This window comes from Mirounga angustirostris, unplaced genomic scaffold (genome assembly GCF_029215605.1).
Source record: "Mirounga angustirostris isolate CCGP_5_RB_7025 unplaced genomic scaffold, mMirAng1.0.hap1 SCAF_7, whole genome shotgun sequence".
In the NCBI taxonomy this organism is placed as follows: Eukaryota; Metazoa; Chordata; class Mammalia; order Carnivora; family Phocidae; genus Mirounga; species Mirounga angustirostris.
Window position 1 is genome coordinate 26,141,378 of NW_026991715.1, and position 17,761 is coordinate 26,159,138.

General features: G+C 36.6%; 1 protein-coding gene across 13 annotated transcripts in view; it reads right to left on the reverse strand.

Moving 5' to 3' along the window:
• Positions 1-17,761, reverse strand: part of RAPGEF6 (Rap guanine nucleotide exchange factor 6) — a 202,531-nt gene that overhangs the window by 32,768 nt on the left and 152,002 nt on the right. For all 13 annotated transcript variants that reach the window (XR_010412993.1, XM_064595858.1, XM_064595855.1 and 10 more), the window contains 3 exons: positions 12,095-12,335; positions 9,510-9,893; positions 1,058-1,269 (listed from right to left, as the gene is read on the reverse strand). Coding sequence is in view for 12 of the 13 variants with exons in the window: in XM_064595858.1 (XP_064451928.1) it covers positions 1,058-1,269; positions 9,510-9,893; positions 12,095-12,335 (837 nt within the window). In the remaining variant the exon portion in view is untranslated. The remainder of the gene's footprint in view (positions 1-1,057; positions 1,270-9,509; positions 9,894-12,094; positions 12,336-17,761) is intronic.

Here is a 17,761-nt window from a genome sequence, read left to right on the forward strand (position 1 = left end):
ATATTATACCCAGGATTTGTAAGAAATAGTTAAAAATATATTAAACAAAACAGACAACCTGATAAAAAGAATACACAAGAAACCTGAACTGATAATTGAGCAAAAAAACCCCACATAAATATATAAAAGGGTGCTCAATCTCATTAGTAATTAGGGAAATGCAAATTAAACCACACCACTACTGAACTGGGTAAAAAGAAGAAGGCTGAATTTACCAGGTGTTGACAAGGAACAATGAGCTCTAGTAACACTGCCAGTGTTGCACTTACTTACGTACATAATGTCAACTCTTTTCTAAAGTTGGTTATACGAATATCAGATCCATAAACGCCACGTTGAATGATATGAATACTCAAGGCAGCATTATGCATAATAGGTGAACAGTGGAAAACTATCGAATGCTTATCAGGACAATGGAAAAATCCACTGTACTGCATTCAGGTAACAGAACACTAGTTTTGAAAGTCAAGTGCAGCTATAGTCAAAAACATGGAAAAAATCTCACAAATCTAATGTTGACTAATGTAAGCCAAAAACCAAAACCAAACCAAGACATACACTCTATAATTCCATTTATATAAAATTCAACAACAGATAAAACTAAATCCCAGTATTAGGAGTCAGGACAGTCATTACTTTTGGGGAAGAGAATGAGGGTGGTAATTAGAAAGGGGCATTTTTGTTTCGGCCAGGGTGTTGGTTACGTGGGTGTTTGCTCTGTCATAATTCATTTAATTGTTCACTGGTTTTAGGCAGTTTTCCGTGAGTTATTAATTTAAAAACAAAGTTGGAAGGAAAAATGTTACTAAACAAGATAACAAATATGATCAAACAGTATGATCTGGGTGTAAGTGAAATCTATGTTTGAATGCACAGGGTAAACACCTAAATTTGTTTCTGTCAATAATGTGAGTTTTGATTTATAAAAGTTGCTGCATTTATAATTAGGTAAAGCTTTAGTGACATAAAAGGCTGAAAAATACATTAAATATAATAAATCACAATTCTGTCAAAACATGAAGCTAAACATGCTAATTTTCAAGTAACTTTTAAATACCTTCATGTAGAAATGTCATATCTTTCTTGACAACAGGGAAGAGTGGAATAATTGGAGGCTGCATGCTTTGACTACTAAGAATATTTCTATATTTTGCCATGTTTCTAGATGGATCAAAAAGGTCTTGTAGATCTTGGAGGTGTTTCTCATACTTGCTTGGTAATTTTTCCCAAGTACCTCTGAGTCGTGCTACAGATGCCAGGTTCAAGCCACTGCCAAAGATGAGAATAAAAACATTAATAAGGGACTTGGAAGAGAGAGAAGACTCAGGGCAATAAAGTGTATACACCAAGCTCCTATAATACAGCTAAAATAAGTAGGGACATATTTTTAATGTGTTGAAATGAACAGAGCAGAACCATAAAAAAAATAAATAAAAGGGACTCTTTGATCTGACAATAAGGAAAACTGCTTTCAGAGAACTATATATATATATATTACTTGCCTGTATACCTGTAGCCTTTATTTTATAGCTTGCGTGTATGAGACAAACATAGTATTTCCATAAAAGAGACATTTAACGTAAATTAAAAAAAAAAACCTTCAAATATCACAATGTTTTTGTTTGTTGTACTTAGAAATAACTTTATGGAGACATTATCTATTTGAAAGAGGTTTAAGTAATGCTGAACACAAATGCTATAATAATTGAGGCAAGTTCTAGGGCTGAGGTAGCCTTCTCTTCCTGAGATTTTGTTTTTTCATATCCCTGATTCAAATACTTCCCTAGGTTCTAATCCTGTTCCCCCAAGGCCTCCATATATTCACTGTCTTCTTTCTACAGGATTTTAAACTCAGCCTGAGCTTGAAAAACATGCATGCCCATTAGGCTGCAGCTCCTCCCTATCCTTTTTTGTCTATACTACCACCCACCCTCCAGGCAGACTCCCACATGAATAGTGCATATATAATGCCTCAATTTTCCTTCCAGTTAATCCTTCTTTTATACTTAGCCACCTGACTTTTAGGGACACCACTGTACTTAAAATGTTCTCTTGACCTCTGATTTTAAGGTGTGAAGTCAAGATATCTTTGTTCCCTTTGCCTCTCAGAAATCATCCCAAATGACCGAATGAGTAATAGAAATACAAATTTCACCTCCAGTTCAACTAAGAGATATCTGTAACTCCTAAACACATTAAAAGGTTGCCCCCAAATAGCCAAGGTCAAATAGGAGAATGGCAAATGCTGGAAAAGAATGTCTGTAGCTGAAGGTCTCAACGAAAGCTGGTCAAGTTCTCCAAAGCAGGTAACTCACCCTGAAGACAAGGACACCAACCCCCTATTTGAAAAAACACAAAGCAATCTACAGGCTGATAGAATTAGGGGGGGGCTGGACCATGTTCTTTACCAAGGAGTGCCACAGAAAGTACACAGAGTGATACAATATCTTGATGAGAAGCAGTTTAACAGACCAGATAGAAGGTAGAAACTCTGAGTGGTAAGCAGCACTAAAGCTGCCAATCTCCATGTGGTGGAAAGAAACAGGGTAAACAATTCACATTCAAGCTCAATTCCTGCTAGCCTGGAATAATGCCCTAGATCCTCTCTCAAATGAACCTCCTGCAAACACTTGGTACAGGAAAACTCATGTCATTCAAAAAGAAAAAAATAAACACAGAATCTATAATAAGCTGCTACAAGGAAAAACAAGGAATACAAAGAAAAATGTTGCCACCAATCAAATAAAAACTGGGACTAATCAATGACCTAGCCATGATTTCAAATGAATTAGTAAAATAAATAAATAGCTTAATGGAGTGATATAAAGAGCTTAAGGAAAATACAGCAGGAGAAGATGATAAAAAGAAGTTAACTAGTAAAGTTCAGAAAAGAAATGGAATACAAAACCAACACAGAAATGAAGGCTACCTTGGAACCTAAAAAAGAAAAAAAAGAAAAAGACACTGCTACAACCTGGTGCAAGTGATGTCGAGGGGAGGATTCACAAAAGCAGTCAACGGAATGGACAGAGCTAAAAAGGAATGGAGAGAAAATAATGGATATGAAAGACAAAAGAGAAAAATGTTCAATAACTGGTATCCTCGAAGAAGGAAAAACAATGGAACTGAAAAACTATTCAAAGGTAGAACTTGAGAAAACTACAGAAACAAATCAATCTACAGAGTGAATAGGCACCACAGTTCTAGAGAGCTAGATATAGAACTGAAGAGATGTAGAAACACAGATGTAAAGGTAAATGACTTCAGAGACAAAGACAGGGTATGCGGAATAATCTAAGAAACTTGCAGCTACATAAAATGCTAGTTATGGAGCCAATGTCTAGGAAGTTACCAAGAAATAACCCATGAAACAAGAATTTTAAAGCTAAAGTGTCACTGAAGTTCCCAGACAAAAATAGACATTTTGGATATATTCAGCAAATAGAATTTCCACAAGACCTTCTTCATGAAATGACTAGATGACAAATTTCAACCAAGATTTGATTAGAGAGAGTGATGTTAGCATCATGGCAGCCTAAGACATCTCTTGTTTTTACCGCCCCCCCCCCCCCCCATCCCAACAACACAAATCTAGCATCTATCCATGAACAACAGTGCCTCTGTGGAAGCTGTGGGACCCAGCACCACATGCCAAGGGGCATGGGGAAAAAAAAGCCTTGCCTCTAAGTATATTGGGTATTAGGCAGATAACTTCAGTACTGGTTCTGGAACCTACAGGAGACTGTTAAGTGGTTCTTACCCCTATTGACTGTGATCTGGGAATGCCTGCAGAACAAGGACTTAGTCACCTAAAGAAAAGAGAGCATTTGTGGAAGTCCAGATTTCCAGAAGAAAAGTTCTAGCACTCGGCTGGAGTAAAACAAAACAAAACAACGACAAAATAGAGTTTGATGCACTTAAGTAGGTAAATAGTTTGATTTTGCTGGCATCACGTCTCCCCAAAGGCAGCACAGTTGAAAGCTAAACTAGACAGCTGGTCATTTCTCCCACAGAGGAGAAGGAGAACTGGTAAGTACATGCCTGGTTTCCCTAATTGCGTAGGATGCTATCAAAGACGCTAACTTCACTCTTGTATCATTCAGATCCAGAACATCCATTAAAGTGGGAGCTCCATGACAGGGGTGAGGGAGCAGAACTGGAGCATAGCATATAAGATTCCTGGAGGACGTTAAAGGAACGCAGATCCTGCTGATTGCTTGTGGACTCCAACAGGAGTCAGACCAGGAGCCACAGGGAACATCTCATCTCTCACCTGCAGATACCCCCAAATGACCCACTGGCACCTGCACTGCACCATGCACCCAACGCATACCCCCACATCCCTCTTCCACTCTGCTGCTGGCTCCTTGTCCAAGGTCCTGAGAACAAGCTCTGGTAAAGAAGGAACACAGAAAATGGGATAGAGTCTGTGGGCAAAGGAGAAACCACAAACTTGAACTGTAGCACCACCTTCAGGAAAACGGAAGAGAAGCCATCAGCAGATGACAGGGTATATTGGAGGATACAGAGAAGATAAACTTTAGAATCCTCTCACAAGACGGAGGGGCACCTGGGTGGCTCAGTCTATTAAGCGTCTGCCTTTTGCTCAGGTCATGATCCCAGGGTCCTGGGGTCGAGCCCTGTGTGGGGCAGGGAGCCTTGCTTCTCCCTCTGCCTCTGCTGGCAGCTCCCCCTCCCTGTGTGCACACGCTTTCTGTGTCAAATAAAATCTTAAAAAAAAAAAAAAAGAAAGAAAAAGCATGGAGCAGGTATATCCATGTAATATCCAAGAAAGTCTTAGAATCTATAGCAAGACTGCTAAAGGTTCCCCACCCCCCCGCCCCACCCTGCTCACTGTAAAGACTGTTAGTAAAAACTGGGAGGGGGTGACTGCTACTTTAAAGAAAAAAACAAGAACAAAAACAAATCAGGGAACCATAACATCACCAAAGTTCACAATAATCCTCTAGTAACCAAACCCGAAGACATGGAGATCTACAGTTTACCTGATAAAGAATTCAAAATAGCTGTTTTAATGAAATTCAATGAGCTACAAGAAAATTCAGAAAGATAATTCAATGAAAATAGGAAAACAATACATGATCAAAACGAGAAATTCAACAAAGATACAAAAATCACAAAAAAGAACCTTACGGATATTTTGGAACTAAAGAACTCAATGAACAGAATAAAATAAAATGTCACAGAGACCATCAACATCAGAGTAGATGAAAGAAGAGAGAATCAGTGAGAGAAAGAATAGGAACTCTGAAGTAACCCAGTTTGAGGGGGGGGGAAAAAGAATGAAGAGGAGTGAAAAAAGCCTACATGGTCCATGGAAGCACCAAAAAACCCAAATATCCGACTGGAATTCCACAAGGGGAAGAGACACAGAAGGAAGCATTTCTTTAAATAGGCTTTAAAGAAATATGGCTGAGAACTTTCCAAGCCTAGGAAGAGATCTGGGCATTCAAGTTTATGAAGCTAACTGATTACCCCATTACTTCAATTCAAAACAACTTTCTCCAAGACTCATTGTAAGAAAACTGTCAAAAATTAAAGACAAAGAAAATTCTAAAGGCAGCAAAAGAAAAAAAGACGAAAACCCACAAAGGAACATCCATTAGGCTGTAAGCAGATTTTCTCGGCAGAAAACTTACAGGCCAGGAGAGAGTGGGATGATATATTCAAAATGCTCAAAGAAAAAAATTGTCAACCGAGGACACTATCTGGCAGTTATCCTGAGAAATGAAGGACCTTCCCAGGAAAACAAAAGCTGAGGGAATTTATCACCATTACACCTGCCTTACAAGAAACACTGAAAGGAGTTCTTTGAACTGAAATGATGTTAAATAGTAACATGAAAACATATAAAAATACACATCGTGATAAAGTTCAATACATAGTTAAATTCAGATAACTTTTTTAAAAAAAAAGATTTTATTAATTTATTTGACACAGAGAGAGAGAGCACAAGGTGGGGAGAGCGGCAGAGGGAGAGGGAGAAACAGACTCCCCGCTGAACAGGGAGCCTGATGTGCAGCTCTATCCCAGGACCCTGGGATCATGATCTGAGCTGAAGGCAGACACTTAACCAACTGAGCCACCCAGGCGCCCCAAATTCAGATAACTCTTAATAGTATAGTATGATGGTGCCTTAACCACTTAACTAGAGAATAAAGCTTAAAGGACAACAAAATGACAACAGCTACTATCATTTGTTGGAATACACAATATAAAAAGACAAATTCTGACACTGAAAGCATTTAAAAGGGCAGGGAATAAAAGGGTAGAGTTTTGCATGTGACTAAAGTTGGTATCAGCATGAAATAGTTACGTTTCATGTAAGGCTCATGGTAACCTCAAGGCAAATACCTACAGTAGACTCACAAAAGACAAAGAAAAGGGAATCAGAGCATTTCAGCACAGATGACCAGCAATTCACAAAAACACAAGAGAGTAAAAATGAAACAAGGGAACTACAAAACAGCTAGAAACCAGGAACGGGGCAGTAATAAAAGTCCTTACAAATAAACAGTCTAAATGTAAACTGACTTCTCCCATCAAAAGGCACAGAATGGGTGGATGAATAAAAAAACAAGACCCAACTATATGCTGCCTACAGAAGACTCACTTCAGCTTAAAGGACACACATAAGCTCAAAGTGAAAGGATGGAAAAAATAATCCACGCAAACAGAAACCAGGAGAGAGCAGGGGAAGCTAGATTTATATCAGACAAAATGGACTTTAAGCCAAAATGGTAAAAGACAAAGGAGGTCATTATATAATGATAAAGGGTCAACTCATCAAGAAAACATAAAAATCATGAATATACATATGCCCAACATTTCAGCACATAACTGTATTAAGCAAACAGTAACAGAGCTGAAGGAAGAAACAGAAAACAATGCATCAGTAGGGGACTGCAATACACTACTTTCAGCAATGGATGAATTACCTAGACAGAAAATCAATAAATGGACTTGAACCATACTTTAGACCAAATGGACCTAACAAATATATACATGACAGTCCTTTCACCATTAGCAGAATACACACTCTTCTCAAGCATAAATGGAACATTCTCCAGGAGAGATTATAAAATAAACCACAAAAGTCTTGGGAAATGTAAGACTGAAATCATGTCAAGTATTTTTTTCTGACCACACTGGTGTGAAACTAGGAAGTAACAAGAGGAAAATGGGAAAATCTACAAAGAGAAATTAAACAACACTCCCTTGAACAACCAGCGGGTCAAAAAAAAAAAAAAAATCAAAAGGGAAATAACTATCTTTCAACAAACGAAAATGGATACACAACATAACAAAACCTATGGGATGCTGGAAAAACTATTTCCAAGACAGAATTTTAGTAATAATTTTCTTTATTAAGCAAGAGAAATTATCCACTTTTCACATCAAAGAACTAGCAAAAGAAGAAACTCAGCCCAAAGTTAGGAAAAGGAAGGAAATAACAAAGATCAGAGCAGAAAGGTATCAAATAGAGGCCAGAAAAATAAAAAAGATGAAACTAAGAAGTGGTTTTTCGAAATTAACAAAATTGACAAATCTTTAGCTAGACTAAGAAAAATAACTCAAATAAATATTACTACCTAATTCTAGGCAGAACTGACTGATTCACTTTTGTCACCTCTGCTGTAAAGTATGTTATATATAAAGTTATATATAACTTTATATGTAGTTATAGTCTTTGATATACTTTATGAGAAAACAAAGCAATTAATTTTATAGGAACTACTGAATATGTGTAATGTGTATAATAAAATGTTCTTTAAAACAAAACAAACCTGGGGCACCTGCGTGGCTCAGTCTGTTAAGCGTCTGCCTTCGGCTCGGGTCACGATCCCAGGGTCCTGGGATCGAGTCCCACATCAGGCTTTCTGCTTGGTGGGGAGTCTGCTTCTCCCTCTACCCCTCCCCCCCCGCTTCTGAGCTCTCTCTCTCTCTCAAATAAATAAAATATTTAAATAAATAAACCAAAACAAACCTTTAACCAGATACCCATCTTTCCTTCTTTCGAATCACTTTCCTTGGCTTTAATGACACAATCGTAACTGTGCTGTTCTATTAGTTCTTGTATTTGTCCCCTATCTCTTTGGCTCGACTCTCTTCTTCACCCCTATACTTAGGATGGTCACTGGTTATAGCTCTTAAACCCTCCACCATTTATTTTTTTTACACTCTCTTTTTACACAGAGATCTCTCTTGTCAATCAGGTTTTTTTTTCACAGACTACTCCAAAACTGAGCCTGTAACTTTCAAATTCTCTAACTTTATCCTTCCTACACAGTTTCAATTTCTAGCATTCCAAGTGTTTATCAATGGCATCTTTGTTCCCTTGTTCTAGACTCAGCTGTTAAAAACAGTGAAGTAGGTGGCGTGATTCCTGCATTTTATAGATGAAAAAAAAGGTCTTCAATTTTCTACTGACACACCGCTACTACACTGGAGTCAGGACTCAGACACACGTGCAGCTGTTCTAAAGGTTAATGCTCATCTCTGTTCAATACTCCTAAAATCAAACAAACAAAAACCACACAAACAAACAAGAACTCCTTCTAAAGCATCTATTTCAAGTGCACTCACTGGTTACCTTCATAAAGGAGTTTCTTATTACCATGACAGATTTATGATTATAAGGATTCCAATTCTACCTCATGTGAGCCTAGAACAAGTCATTATTAAATTCTGTGGGGGGCATACATAGATGGGATTAAGACGTAATTATGCTGCTATATACAAGCATGTGGCCTCATAAATGGACAAAACTACAACTACCCTCCACCTTTAAAATTAGACTTCCTTTAGGAGGAATCCCTTTACTCATCAGCACTATACTAGGGGAGGGTCAGAAAATACATTACCTAGGTTACCCAATCTAGCCAATCATAGTGAGTGGGGGGAAGGAAGAGTCCCAGGACATGTAACCATCCACACTTCCTGGACTTAGAGACTGTGAATTTTTATAATTCTAATTCTACAGCCTATTGTGCTTGAGCAACAACACATCCAGTGATACCTCGTGCAGTGTCTGTTAAACAAATCAGTACTCACCATATGGCTGCCATTATTATTTATTGTTGTTGTTGCTACTGTTTCAAAATAGCAATTTTAGGTTGGAGCAGTGATACGGACTGTGATTTTTCAGTGCCAAATCACAGTGAGGCTGATACGGAAAGATGCACAGTATAGAAGTCTGACGATAAAAACCACCCGTTGGCCATACATCCAAAGAGGGTATAATCCATTAAAGGGGGAGAAAGGAAGAAAAATGGGAAGGCAATGGACCCTATTCAGCAAAAGAAATGTTTAAATGAAAGATGGCAGAAACAGAAAGTGAAGAAACCACTATCACCAGAATGGAAAATATATGAAATCTAACAATACTTTAAAAGTCTATTGATTGGACTTTTCTTCTAGCCACTTAACACCTACGCAAAAAATCAGCTTCATGTCTAAACTATACACAAATATTTATACAAACTTACCTTATTATTGCAAACATGGAATTGAAGTTCTTACATTCTCGACAATGAAGTGCAATTTTAATAAAATGCTTAATAATCTTCATTCGTTTCAGCTGATTCGATTCAGTTAAAATCTCTGAGGCAACCCAGAATGTCTCCTGGTTAACAATGTCCTCAAACTCTTTTAAGTGAGTATTTCCTGTTTTGGAATCTAACTTAAAAAGGTCATCAATGTATTCAGTAGGCTCAATATTACGAAACAAATCAAAGTCCCTCATTGACAGCTGAGTGGCCACCTCAATGGTACTGAGCTGCAGCATGGAGAGTTGGCTTTCCTTAACTAGTTCTTGAGCATCTTCATCTGAACATAAGGTTTCTGTTTCCATGTTATTTTTTAAATAATACCTAAAAGAAAAAAATTATTTTTGTAAGTCATTTCACATTTATAAAGAGCACTTTATGACCACTGTCAAAATGTCATTATATGGTTGATAACATTTTGTCAAAAACATAATATTCATTTAAAGTTGAAATGGAAAATTAACAACGTAAATGAAAAGACTTTAAAGAAGTTATCCTGTTATTCCACCGTTTTACATCTATTAAAGAGTAAAAATAATGTTGATAATGCTGTGAACTTAACCATTTTATGAAACTACTCACATAATGCGTCAACAACTGTGTGTGTGTTCTTGCGGATAAAAGCTCTAAGAGGCCTATATGAAGGAAGCTGATGCATAGTAGATATTGTATCAGTATTTGTTCATGGACAGCGTGAATGAACATCTGAATCAAGACTGTTTACACTTCTATTCAGAAGTTGTTCTTACACTCATTTTCTTCATTTCTGAATTCCCAAGAGAAGCAAAGAAGAATAAAACCGGTAAAGGAGAGGAAAAACCTCTCCACTAATGAATTCTCCCTTGTTAAATACAAAACTTTATTCCAGCAAATGGCACTGATCAGCAACCATAAAAGAGACCCTCATTTTCTTATTTTTACACCAACAATTCTTTAACATTTAAAAGGACAAGTTTCACCCCTGGGAAATATCTTGTATAGGGCTGGTGCTGGGGACAAAAAAGGTAACATACTTGTCATCTGTGGCTTTTAGTTCATTCTTTTCTAATATACAACTTGATCCCAGCCCAAGTTTGTGTCCATCTATTTTTGATTATCAAGCAACTATACCTTGTTTTCTTCTGTGTGCATACTGTTCACATGCCTAAAAGAACACTATAAATGTGCTGAGACCCATTACACTAGTTAATAAAATTATATCTAACATTTATAGGGTGGGATAACTTATTCATTCTTATAACACTCCTATGTGGTAGGTTCTATTATCATCATCCCCATTTTTTTAAAGAGAAAAGTCAGAGAGAAACCAAAGAACTCGCTCTGGTCACACAGACAGAGCTGGGACTTACCCAGACTGCTGAGCACTCTGGCTCCAGGGTCTATGCTCTTAAGCACTATGTATAGCTAGCAAGGCAGAGTTAATCCATTCTCTCTTACCAGTAACCATGAGGAGTAGTCATTTTAAGGTTTCTTTTCTTTTTTTTTTAAGATTTTATTTATTTGAGAGAGAATGAGATAGAGAGAGCATGAGAGGGGGGAGGGCCAGAGGGAGAAGCAGACTCCCTGCTGAGCAGGGAGCCCGATGCAGGACTCGATCCCAGGACTCCAGGATCATGACCTGAGCCGAAGGCAGTCGCTTAACCAACTGAGCCAGCCAGGTGCCCCCATTTTAACTTTTAATTTTCTAGGATCTTAACTCTATATATGAATTTAGGCTCACTAAAAAGAACATGTTATTCTCAGAGAAAATCACAAGAGTTAACAACAAATGTACTATAGAAACAATCTTCTAGTTGATCAAATAATATTCAAAGCACATTTAAAAAATTTTTAAAAACATTTTTGCATATTCACAGTAGGAAAACTGCTTAGAAAAAAAACTGTAAAAATTACGCCCTCTTTTGCCCAGAGTACATTTTAGTCATACTAAAAACAAATTTGTAATTTAACACATACATACTCAGATACATATAAAGATATATATCATTTGGTTTCCTCTCTAAAATATGGATTGGACTACACCAGTGGTTCTAAGAATTTGTTTAGCAGGAGGGCTAAAATATTTTAGCAAATTGTCTTCCCTTTCCTTCTCCCACTTTCAGGTAGTCCTTATGAGTGCTAACACTCTGAGATTCCATTTACATAATTATGGAGACAAAGCTAAAAAAAAGAGAAATCCTGCTTTAATTTTAGAGAAAATTCAGTGACCCTAAGACATGATGTTTCTATTTAATATATGTTTTTACACACAATCTTCAAAAACACATCTAGATAAAGGGTACTAAGGTGTATAAAAACTTTGTTATATAATAAATAACTCGTGGAGATGAAAACTACAGCATAGGAAATATAGTCAATAATCTTGTAATAACACTGTATGGTGACTACAGTTTTCATGCTGAGCACGGAGTAACACGGAACTATCAAACATGCTGTATACCTGAAACTAATACATCGTTGCAGGTTAATTATACAATTAAAAAAAAAATCTAGAATTAAGTACATTCATTAATAAGCACATTTACCTTCCATTGAGCTGAATTCTATCAGCTAATTTGGAGAATTGGTCTGGAAGTCTTCTCTGTTTTATGACACCCTCAGGAGTAACAGAAACTTCACAGAGAGAATATGTGTCGGAAGCACCCGTCAAACCAAATTCATGAACAGCATGACAAACAACTTCTTTAGCTGTAGTGTCTTTACTGATGATAATGTAGCAACTTTGTTGATCTGCTTTGAAAACTCTTATAACTTGATCAGGAATATCTATATAAATACAAAAGCGTGCCTTGTTATTTTCAAGACAATTCAACTCTTCAAAAAGCAATTTAGAACAAAAAGATCCCTCTGGACAATGATATATACCTATCTATTTCAGGAGGTTAATAGAAATCACTGTTGCATTTATTGAGAAATGACTGTATCTACCTTTTCAGGTGACAAAATACTAATATATGTTCATAGAAAAACAAACACAAAAAGATAAACATTATGATTTGGAAGCCACAATATATTTTATTTATTACAAACTTTGATGTCCTTAATTACTCTTCGACAAAACAATTTTTAAAAGAGGCATAGGACTCCATAATATGTATTTTATATTTTTAAGTTATCCAAACCTTTAATGACAGACACTTAGGTTGCATATCTTCTATATAACACTGTGATGACTAATACCCCTTTCCCCCTCCCTGGAAGATAAACCTTTGTAGGCAATCTGATTATTTCCCCAGAGAAAATCTAGAAGGAGAGGGGTGTGGGAGGGGAGAAAGAGAGAGAGGATTTGCTGAGTTAGAGGGAGGGCAGGCATATTTGTAAGGTTTTTGAAATATACTGCCAAAATGTTCTCCAGAGAGGTTATAATATTTTATTATGCTAGAATGTAAAGAGAGCAATTTTAATCACATTCTTATCAAACTGTTCATTACAATTTTTTTTCATTTTCAAATTCCTATGCTTTTCCTCCCTCTAAAAATATGTCATTATCTTACATTTCATTTCTTTGATTACTGGTGAGAGTCACTAGTTTAATGAGCAATTAATATTCCTTCTTTTTAAAAATACTTTTTGATATTCTTTATGCTTTTTCCTACTGAATTATACTAGATACCAACACTCAGTCTACTATACAGTGGCATATGTTTTCCTATTTTTATATTTATTTAACACAGGAAAGTTTAAAATATTCAGGGATCTCTGCTCTCAGTAGACACATCCTAATTCAAGATATGCACAGTAAGTAATGATATCTCCTTCCCTCATTCTACCTTGTTTTATTTTGTTACACTGCATTCGCTAAAACTTCCCAAACAATGTTCAATATGATGACCCTGGGCTAATTTTTAATAGTATTCAATGTAAGTAAAAATAAATTTCACAGCATGAACACAGGGTATATTTCCCCCTAATATTTCTTAATATTATAAATATTCTGAATATTAATATCTAATATTTACCAATTTCCTGATAATAAACCATTGTTACAAAAATTTTGTTCTTTAAATTAGGAAAAATGTATTATCTGTGGTGTTTCCTGGTAAGGACTGTAATTGGATTGGGAGATTTGGGTGGCTCAAGTAATTATATATGGTTTGTCTAGCACTATCTTATTAGCATTACATACATTACTAACTTTTAGAGATGAAGAAAAATCACAAATTTGTCTCAAAGCCATCTCAAGTACAATTCTGGCTAAAGGAAACAAAAGAGTAATGAAAGAGATATGGCAGAAGATAATTTCACAGAATAAGGTACTACTCTGAGGCTCATGGCACAGAGACTCCCAAGACTGGAAGATTCAACTAAGCATATAGGAATGCCTAGGGAACAGAGTCTCAAGTGTTCTAGGTACACTGTCAAGTTGGAAGCAGAAGGCATCATATATTCAGTCAAGTCCCTTTCGTAAGATGTATGCACCAAATGACCTTTCTTAATGTATGCAAATATTTGAGTCACCAAAAGCCTCTTTTTCATTATTTCTTTGCAGTGAGTCAATCCTTAGAGTGATGATGACATCAGGTCTCTAAACCTAAAAGGCTTAACATTAGACTGTTTAATGATCCACCCAAATCAGAGATGCTTCTCTACTCTTGGCTAGAAAATGTTTTCAAGCAGAGGGAAATTCCAGTTTGTCAAGAAAAAGATAGGGGAGGGCGCCTGGGTGGCTCAGATGGTTAAGCGTCTGCCTTCGGCTCAGGTCATGATCTCAGGGTCCTGGGATCGAGTCCCGCATCGGGCTCCCTGCTCCTTGGGAGCCTGCTTCTCCCTCTGCCTTTCTCTCTTGCTGTCTCTCATGAATAAAAAAAAAAAAAAAAAAAAAAATCTTAAAAAAAAAAGATAGGGGACAAAAAGTGGAAAACATATCCCCTTGAACTCTATATAAAAAGGTCAAACAACTAACTTTTGTTACCTGCACTGTTCCTATCCTCTTTACAGAAACAGGCCTCAGTTGTCTGGGGCTCTAGAATTGGATCAGTTTACTAGGTGTGTGCCGGCAGGACTGGCTAACCTTGAGGGAAAGGGGAGATGCTCTGATCCCTTTTATTAATTTCTCCAGAGAAATTTATTCACAAAGGCAGACTGGGAATTTGCACACATTTCATTTCCTCTTCTTTTACTTCCAAGTACTATTAACATCTTCTGGCAAGGAACTCAGACTTGTAGATCTTGCTAAACAGTGTAAAAGAAAGTCATACTCTGTTAAAGCCATTTGTTTCCCATGAGAAGGCCAAACTGTTACATAATCACATCATGTAAGAGGGATCTCGACATCATGAATGGGTACCTCTAAAATAGACCCATAGAAGGGATTATCCAAAGGGAACCCTACTACCTCAACCCTGATTAATTTGCCAAGGTTCGATAAGTACGAGTCTGGAAAATGATTTGGAAAAACACTGGAGGAAAACATTTCTTTGCACTGTTACCACTGTCACAGTAAAATTTTTTCTCTTTTAAAATTGTGACATATAAAACATATATTCTTCACCAACATGTTTGTTGTTAGAAGGACATATATGTCAAAAGTAATACTTAACACAGGGAAGATCCTCAAATGTTAAATGATCAGATGAATGGTAGACATGAGGTTAGAATAAAATTGAATCAAGGGAAAATGATCATCTCAAATTTTAGGCATGAAACTAAAATGCACATAAAAATATAACCTCCTAAGGAAAAAAGAGACATTTAAAAAGAATCTTGGAGGACTAGAGCATTTATTAGTCTTATGCTTCTCATTTCATTAAAAAAAATCTTACGTAACAGGTAAATGAATTTAAGGAAAAGAATCTCCAGTATCTAGACTTTCAACCCAAAGGCAGAATTTCTAGAATGCTAACTATAATCCTCCTGAATAAAATAAAGAAATAACATACTTGAAGGATGCAGGTACTGACCCCAATAATACACTAAAGATGGGACTTTTTTTAAGTAAGATGATGATGAAAACAAAATCAAAAGACTGCCTCCTGATCATACTTTAACTGCCAAGTACATACTTGTGGAGGGCCTGTGATGTGTCAACAGTGTTCCAAGTGATGAAGATACAGTAATAAAGGAGATGGAGCAAAGTCTCCACTCTCAGGGACTTGCTTATATTCGAGAGAGTAAGTGGAGGTTCATGGAAAGACAATCCATACGGTAAGAAGTTGCACTAAGAAAACACAAGGTAGGGCGCCTGGGTGGCTCCGTCGGTTAAGCGACTGCCTTCGGCTCAGGTCATGATCCCAGCGTCTTGGGATCGAGTCCCGCATCGGGCTCCCTGCTCAGCGGGGGGTCTGCTTCTCCCTCTGACCCTCCTCCCTCTCGTGCTCTCTGTCTCTCGTTCTCTCTCGCAAATAAATAAATAAAATCTTTAAAAAAAAAAAAAAAAAAGAAAACACAAGGTAGTGGTGCAATGGTAGAGATCAAGGGTTAGCACATTTGCTCTATAAAGGGCCAGACAGTAAATATTTTAAGCTTTGCTGGACAAGAGGCAAAATAGATATTTTGTAGGTACATATATAATAAAGGAGAAAATAAGTTTCCACAAAATCTTTGACAAAAATTCGGTATTTGACAATACTGCAAACACACAACATGGAAAGATAAACACAGAGATTTAGGCAACACTGTAAACAGTCACCAAAAGGGGAATGGTTAAATGAAATGTTACAAGCTGTTTAAAAAACTGTGGTAGAACAAACACATTCTGAAGCAGGAAAGTATTCAAGGTATATTGCCAGGTGAGATGGGCTAAGTAGAAGAAAAGTATAGCATATAATTTGGGGTGAAGAGTGGTAAACACATTTTATGTGCACTGAAATTTCTAGAAGGATATATGAATAAACAATAGTTAATTCTGGGGAGTGGAGACTTATATTCTATCCTTTCTCTGCAGTTTGATTTTTCAAAAATGTTATGTTCCTTTAAAATAAAAAATTAATTAAAATAACTCAGACTTTTGTAAAACTGAATCTGAAAGATTACTAAATATTAAAGAAATCAAAAGGTTTGTGCTACTAAATGAAAAAGTAGTAAGCAAAAAGTTCTATAAGCAGACTCGGAAAAAAAAAAATCCAGTTTACAATCCTTTGGGTCACGAGTTCTTTTAGGCCTAATCTAGTATTTAGGTAAAAAATTCCTCCAAAACCTAAGTTACAGAGCAGCATGTACTCTGATTCTAGAACTATAAAAATTTTTCTATTCAAAGAAAATGTTGAAAAGAATACACACCAGTTTACACTGGGCAAGCTTGTAGAGTGGACAGAAAAGTTCTGGCTCCTACTTTATTCAATTCTGTATCATATGACTTTTTAAAAATAATAAAACACTACACAGAAATTTAGCAATGGAATACCACAGTCGGTTTTCAAGATACTTACAGTAAAAACCAAGAGCTGTAGGCAGCAAAAACAAAGCAAAATCACAGAAGAGTCAGCAATCAAAAGCAAACTACTATTAACAGCTTTGACCCTACTTTCTAACAACTTTACACAAGCAGCATAAACATAGCTGAGATCACCAATAAGTTAATCAGACTTGACCGATGTCACACATGTACTGCAATATACACACATGACATACAGTTAACCTAAAATTTGGCGCGGTCATATATAATTTAAGGAAATGATTTTGGAATCAATTGGTAATGAGTATTTTATTCAATATAAACAGCACCATCAACGTGCTTTCATAAAGGTGCACATTTTGGGGTTTAAAAATATAATTTGTAAGTTAAATACCTATCTTATACGTGCTCTTTTATATTGCTGGTACGGACACAGGCTGCAGACTGAGTTTGCAGATGGACTCTCTCTGAATAGTTTTTATAAGAGCATCTTTGGCTCTTCCATTTTTCAATGAGCGAACTGTGCAATCAATCAAATTGACTAGCACTTCCTCTTTAAAAAATCTAAATTTCAGTGCAATGGCCCTTACAGTTTCTAAATTTTAGTAAATTCCAACTTCTTCCCTTTGTTCTCCCAGCTAAATCCCCCAAGTGACTGCTCTCTGTCCCTCTCCCTACAACCATCCCTTATATCCTCACCCCCACTTCTAGATAATGCCACCGACAAAAATGCAGCCATAAACATCATTTATTTTATATCACCTGTCCCTAAATACTCATCTTATGCAAGTATGCATACTTACTTTGTGCTCTGGTAGTGTAATAATATTTCATTTGTGAACATATTGCTGTGGGACAC